General features: G+C 38.3%; 1 protein-coding gene across 3 annotated transcripts in view; it reads right to left on the reverse strand.

The window, feature by feature from the left end:
- Positions 1–6,900, reverse strand: part of LOC138155557 (N-acetylated-alpha-linked acidic dipeptidase 2-like) — a 111,219-nt gene extending 104,319 nt beyond the window's left edge. The window contains exons 1-2 of one of the 3 annotated variants that reach the window (XM_069080847.1): positions 6,288–6,900; positions 4,695–4,806 (exon numbers count right to left, since the gene is read on the reverse strand). In XM_069080847.1, coding sequence (XP_068936948.1) covers positions 4,695–4,806; positions 6,288–6,369 — 194 coding nt within the window. In that variant the 5' untranslated portion in view covers positions 6,370–6,900. Of the gene's footprint in view, positions 1–4,694; positions 4,807–6,287 lie in introns of those variants that run through there. The other 2 variants (XM_069080846.1, XM_069080848.1) reach the window with 2 other exon arrangements.
- Positions 6,901–7,441: the final 541 nt, after the last annotated feature.

The following is a 7,441-nucleotide window of genomic DNA, read 5'->3' on the forward strand; positions in this document are numbered from 1 at the left end:
CACACACACACACACACACACACACACACACACACACACACACACACTAGCCATGTAACCTTGGGCAAGTTATTTAGCCCCAATTGCCCTCCAAAAGGTGAAAAAAAGGGGGATTTATCTGTTTAAAGAGGGGTGGTGGGATAGAGTTAGGGTTCTGAGGAGAGAAGAGAATGTATACTGCAGAAAGCATGATATGGAATCATACAGTTATGAATAAACGACCTTTATATAAAATTTTAAAACTTTTGCACGAATAAAATCATCAAAGGTAGAATTAGGAAAGAAGATGGAGAATAGGAAAATATTTGCGTCAAATAGAATTGATTAAAATCTGATAACCCAGAATATATAGGGTCTTGACATGATACACACGTACATACATTATGAGCCATTCCTCAAAAGATAAGTAGTCAAGCGACAAACATTCACTGAGTGTTCACTTTTTGCCAGGCTCTGTGGTAGGTGCTAGAGATGCAAATACAACCAATCAAACAATCTCTACAAAGAACTTACATTCTAGCTCAACCCACTCTCTGAACTCCACTTCCTTTCCAGTAATAGCCCTGCCTCCCTTCAAGATGCCTCTGCCCTGGGTCCTGCCTTCATGATTGGTGAATCTCTAGCACAGACAAGCATTTCAGAATGGGCCCCATTCATGTTCACTTTGTTCACTGCTTAACTCATTCTGTACCTCCTCAACAGTAGCCAGTACAGTCCCTGACCCTTTCCTGTTCATCTATATGAGCTTTTTGTCTCTTTCAATTAGAATGTAAGCTCTTTGAAGCTAGAGACTCTATTGTTTACTTGTATTTGTATCCTTAGCACGGTGTCTGGCACAAAGTATTTAATAAAATGTTTTATCTATCTATTCTATCTAGCCTAATGTTTTATCTATCTATTCTATCTAATATCTTATCTATTCTATCTGTTCCATAAAGGAAATAACACTAATAAATTAAACATTTTAAAAGAAGGATTCCTAATTATAAATGACTATATGAAAACATGTTCCAAATCACTAACAGTAGGAGAAACATATACGCCTCTAAGTTTTAAGAAGCACCTCTGACATTTGGCACCATGCAAAAATAACAAACAAGACCAAAAAAAGGAATGGTCAGTATTAGAGAGGTTATGGGAACACAGAAACCTTAATCCAATACAGATAAAGAAGCTGCAAATTGGTGCAACCGTTCTGTATGACAGTTTGGAATTATGCAAGAAAAGAGACTAAATGTTCCATATCATTTGATTCAGCAAGCCAAGTGGTAGGCATATAATGTAAAAAAATCAAAGACAAAAACAGAAAAAAAATTATATATAGCAAATTATGCAGAGCAGTGCCCTTTGTGGTATCAAAGAACTATAAAAAGGAGGTGTCAATTAATTAGGAAATGAATGAAAAAAATTATGTAATATAGAATGAATGGAATTTTAGTATAAAATAATAAATGCCAAATATGAGGAATTCTGAGGAATATGGGGAAAACTGGGAAAAACTGGGAAATGATGAAAAGAAAAATAAATATGACCAAGAGGAAAATGCATACATAGTGACTACAACAATGTACATTTTTTAAAAGCCTTAAAGGAAGTCGAACACTAAATAACTAAAAAATCCGTGGTCTTGGACAATAGATAAATAATCTTACTACTGAAGTGAGATAGGGGAGGAGGGACACAATTAAGACAAATTTTTATTGTATACATATACATGTGATATAGATGTTTTTTGTCCAATTGATTTTTTACCAAGGGAGGATGGTAGAAATGACTTTTATTTAAAGACAAAAGTACCCAACAAGATATATTTTTTTAAAAAAATAAAAAGGATTGGCATATGCTCTTGCAACAGTGGGAACCCACTTAGGGTTAAATCACATTAAGTCTGTAGTGGTTCTAACAAGTCAGATCAGTTTGGTGACTTCATCCAGAAGTGCAGCGCGAGCATAGAAGCAGAGAATGTAGCAAAATATGCAGTATTAATATAGGAAGGAAGGCATGTAGTTAGTAGAATGGAATAACAAGATAGACAAATGACTTAATCGTCCAAGATCCTGGAAGATGAAGATGACTGAGTGCAAAGACAAACAATTTTCAAGGTGTGGAAGAATGGGGGAGGAGGAAGGAAAGGGGAAGACAAAAGAACTCAGGACAGATGGTCTCAATCTACTAAATAAAAGAAGTGGGGTGGGATTGAGGTGGAAGATAACTGTTTAAGGAAACAGGAGGTCTGGAAAAGCCAAGGTGCATAATCTGAAAACCCATCTGTCAGAGATAAGGAAAAGGACTGCAATAGAATGAGGAAGAAACAACTGAATTCCACAATTTATGTTGCCCCCTGTTATCCTGAGTTATTAAAATTCTGCAGAAAGCATTGAACTTATCTAAAGCAGACTAAACAAAATAATTCTGAAGATAAAGAGATGCCATATTTGTGCAGTGATTCCTTCCAAATCTAAGGCTTATAGCTCTCAAATATTCTCTGAATTTTCCTTTAGGCATTCTAATACTAGTAACAGAGAGCCACATAAATGTTTATTTAGTACATAATCAAGATGAAAAAAAAACATTTAACAGTTGTTTGCTCAGAATGCTTTGGAATTAAAGAGATGTGATTTGTTAAAAGAAAGTTAAGATCAATTCAATTCAACCATTTCTTTATTGTCTTCCCTCATACAAAGTACTGCACTAGATTCTAGATAGTATATACTCAAGATTATAAATCACTAAGTAAATTAAACCAAATTGCAAGTCTCATATTCCCAAAGACTAGTAAGTTGTTGGTAAAATTAAGGAAATGTTTTATATGTGCCTATGTATATGAAATAGTGCCAAGTAGCATATTAAAAATAGTCATTTTACACGTTCATTTGCAATGCCACATAAAAGACCCAGCTGAGAATATTTCTTCAAAAACCCATTGAGAGTTCCAATTTATAAGTGATTAGATTTAGCAAATCTAATCAATATCCAGCCCCATTAAATTTGATCACATGAAGGTAGTCACAAAGAACCAACTTCCGTATGTACTATACGTAAAGGGTTGCAAAAATTTTAATCGCCCTCCCCCTCCCCCCCCAAAAAAAGGCTTGTTAGGAAAAAGTAATCTTAAAATGAGGATTGAAATAACTATTGATCATATTTTTGGTTAAAATACATATTTATTTTTTCATAATAACAAAACAATGGGCACACAATTGATCCCCAGTCAAATCTGGATGCCCTCCATCACCACCCCATAATAAACATAGGCTTGCACAGATCAATCTATGCTCCCACACTCCTATCTACAAGGTAAGTTAAAGATTCAGTTTGTTGCTTGAAAGAAATCCAACCAAATTATCCCTCAGACTTCTTTTCTAATTAGCCTTATCAATGACCATATGCATTTTACTGGTCCCTAATAATGAAAGTAATAAAATATCTTATTCAAGTAAAAGAGAGAAGGTTAAAAGAGTAGATACCACAGACCTCCAGTTAAGAGAACAAAGTTAATTGTAACTCTATTAGGTGAGACTTTGTCTTAAACTGCAAGGTACATGTTTCCACTGTAAGATGGGGGAAGGGAAGAATTGAAAAACTCTTGCAGTATTCAAATGGATTAACCATTTACTATAGTTACAAAGCCTTTGGCTTCTCTGACCTAGTAAGTAAATCATTTTAATATTACTTAAGAAAGACAAGTTCTCAAGCATACTATAATTATGAATAACTGATATTTATATGATGTTTTGAAGTTTGCAAAATATTTTACCTACATCTCATCTCATTTCATCCCTACAACCTTGGGAATCACAATCAGACAGTGCAGTGAGAAGACTACTGACTTTGGAATCTAAGAACCTGAATTCTGCCACCCATGTGACCTTGGATAAATCATTTAACCTTGGTATCCTTATCTACAAAATGAGGGGACTGAATAAGATTAATTCTAAGGTCCCTTCCAGTTCTAAATACATTAGGTAAATACTCCAAGTATCCCATTTTATGGATGAGAAAACAGAACCCTAAAATGGTTATGTAGCTAGCCCATGGTCAGTCACATAGCTTGTCCATGGTGTCAACCAGAGGGAACTGGTCTCTAACCTCTGGGTGGCCAGAGAAAGCTAGAAACAGGAGAGTCAGGAATCAAACAAAAGATTAATTTCAAAGTGAGGGAAACTGCTTGCAAGCAAAGGTGGCAATGTAGACAGGGACAAAGGCAGTGTGGAGAGATATCAATACTTATACCAATGGCTGTTCAGTGAGTTGTAACCCTGATAATGAGGCAGTAACAGCAACAATGTGACAAGTTTGATTCATAAAAGGGCTTTGTGACCAGAACATGGATTCAGCCGGTGCTTGCTTGTCTGAGCAAGAGATGCCTGGTGCTGGTCAAAGCAATACAATAATTATATGAAACAGTTCTGGAATTTTGCTGCAGCTGAGATCATCCAGAAGGTGAGCTCAAAGTATTGTTATGCCAAGCCCAGGGCACATTCTGCATGCTAGGCCTTAGTTTTGGAACACGGACATCAGTCACACAGCTGGTACGAGGCAGAGCCAGAAACTGAAGTCAGGTGATCAACTCCAAACCCAGCACCTATCTACTTTGCCACTATAGAAATTTTAGTATGGTTCCAATATTGCCTTGGGCACTTCTGATGCATTTTCTTTTAAAGTATAAAACAGAAAACAAAAAATAGGCTTACCGGAGAAACTGTCTAATGTTTTCTGCCTTCATTTCAGATACCAGTTTCCACCTTTCATTTTGGTAAGTAGGCACTGGAGTGTCAACTTGTTTGACAGGTTTAATGAACCAGCCTGAAAAACATAGCCATAACAATTTGTTAGTCCCTCAAAAACTAGCAGGTTGAATTTATATTAATACTAGAAGACTTGGAGAACTGGCCTACTCCATGAAAAGGAGCCTTTTCCTACCAAACATGCAAATTTTCATGTCAAATATATATATATATGTATATATACACACACATACACATAACATATATATATATATATATATATATTTTTTTTTTTTTTGCTTTTTGGAGGGCATTTGGGAGTGACTTGCCCAAAGTCACATGGTTAGTGTGTCAAGTGTCTGAGGCCGCATTTGAACTCAGGTCCGTCCTCCTGACTCCAGGGCCGGTGCTTTATTCACTGTGCCACCTAGCCGCCCCCATGTCAAATATTTTAATCCATTTCTGAACAGTTTTATATCCCAAAGACTTAAAGATTATTATTTTAGTTGAACAGCCATTTGTTTCTGTTTTACTCCTAGTGATGTAGCATTCCTAAGCCTGGGAAATTCTTTTTCATACCAGTGAAGACTGACTCAGGATGGCAAATGAAATCCCTTAGTATGGTGGTGGGGTGGTGGGATGATAACTGTTTAGAAAAAATGCTAACATGCATGCAGTACAGAAAACAAATCTGTGCTGAAATGAGTAAAATCAGATGCATATAAGTTTAAAATATGTAAAGTTGTTAGAGATAAGAGTTGAACCCGTTATAGGGTCACTGGTACAGGGAACTCTTTCTGATTAGGAAGCTCCCTCTACCCATTGTGGTATGCACCTTCTCAGCAACTCGGTTTTAGCCAGTTTCTGTCTCAGGGTCACACTGAGGTATGAGTCAAGGCAATATTTGAACCCCAGGTCTCCTGGATTGGCTCTTTGTTATCTATGTAATAGCTTCTGTACTATTGACTTTCCAAATGTTACTTGGAGGAGAATTCAGAATTCAAATCCTTCCTCCTCCCTCCCCCCCACCCCCTCATGTACAGCAATTGATAATTTATTGATTCGTCCTGTAGTTCACTACTTCCTGGAAGGGAACTTGCACACTCCAGGGAGTCCCTAAGAATTAATGAGAATGTGAAATTAAATTTGACTTAAAGATTAATTTACAATTAATTCAACACTAAATGAACAATTAACCCGTTTTCTAAAAACCACAGAAAACGAACGAGCTGTCCAGAAAAGAAATTAGCTCTCTCCCACTTGGACCTCCCGCTCCAAACAGCATGAAAAGGAAAATGGAAAAAATCTCTGGGTTAGAAGTCCGTCTAGTTCAGATCCTTCCCATACTAAGTGCCATCTCTTCAGCCTTGTGGGGTGGGGGGAGTGGAGAGAACTAAAGTACGAGGAGGAAGATTCCAAGGGTTCAGAACTTGCTCGCTATAAAAAGTCTCTCAGCCCCGCTCGTGGCCACCAACAGGGCCCACCAAAGAAGCAGCATTCCAAGGCGGAGCTTGGAGAATGGTATGGGGAGACTGAGGGAGGGAACGGTTCCGTACTTACCCACCATAAATCCCGACAGGAAAAACATCAACAAGGCAGTCAAACACACCCAGGTGTACAGCCTGACTTTGGTCTTAGCCATGGGTCTAACTGGGCTGCGCTCTTCACTCCACGGGGCTGTATAGCTGTCCTCTCTGTGATGAGAGCAGACAGGCAGTTTGTTGGTTCAGATGCTGTCCTGGGAACTGCAATGAACTCCATGACCTAAAGGGAACTTAAGAGACCTGCAAACCTTCCTGGGAGGTGCTTTCCTTCTCCCCAACAACCACCCATCCCTCATACATACTCAAAGGTGGTCAAATAAACAAACAAAATTCTAGATGTTCGCCAAAGTTCGGGAGGCCCAGCCAATGAGACAATGGAAAGCCAGAACTGGGAGAGCACACTTATTTTTTTTCCGGATCTACAGAGAGCATTCCACTTCGTTGACCCCACAGTGAACCCCTAAACCTCGCCTAATGAGGAGTCGCCAATGAGAGTGGCTTGACTAAGGAAGAGTGGGCGGTTTCAGGAAAGGCTCTGGTCCCGCCCTGCTTGGCACTCATCACTCCTCCTCGCTGGCCCCTTGATCAATCAGCTACAGGAAGGATGGAGTTTGATGTCCCCCCCATTATTACTTTGTAGTGGGGGATGCTGAAGGACAGACTTGAGTTTAAAAACAAACAAACAAACAAACAAAAAAAAAAACAACAACAAAACCTGGGATCTCATTCGGACTGTGCAACTTACTAGCAGGATTCCTGGTCAAATCACAAAGCGGAAAGAGTGTGGAATTTGCATTCTCAGGACCTGAACTCTGCTCTCCCGCTTGCTATCACTATGTCCTACCATTCTGTAGGCAAATAGAAATGTTGGAGTTGGACCAGAAGACTGTTTCATCTCTAGACCTATGAGCATTTAATCGTTTGGTGACTCAGTTTTCATATTTGTGAAATGGGCAATGTTCCACTATCCACCTCATAGAGGTATTCATAAGGATCAAATGAAATATTTGTGAAGGGTTTGTAAATAATAAAAATCTCTCTATTTTGTCAGCTTCTAATATCCTTCCAACATCCACATTTCCCGCATCTGGTTTGGATTTGGGATGCATCATTATCTACTGGCTACAACCCAATTTAAGTGTTTGATTAATTTTATAAGAAGGGTGTTTG

This window comes from Petaurus breviceps, unplaced genomic scaffold (assembly GCF_028583685.1).
Source record: "Petaurus breviceps papuanus isolate PSGF00001 unplaced genomic scaffold, PetGlider_PUasm1.0 91133, whole genome shotgun sequence".
NCBI classification, from domain to species: domain Eukaryota; kingdom Metazoa; phylum Chordata; class Mammalia; order Diprotodontia; family Petauridae; genus Petaurus; species Petaurus breviceps.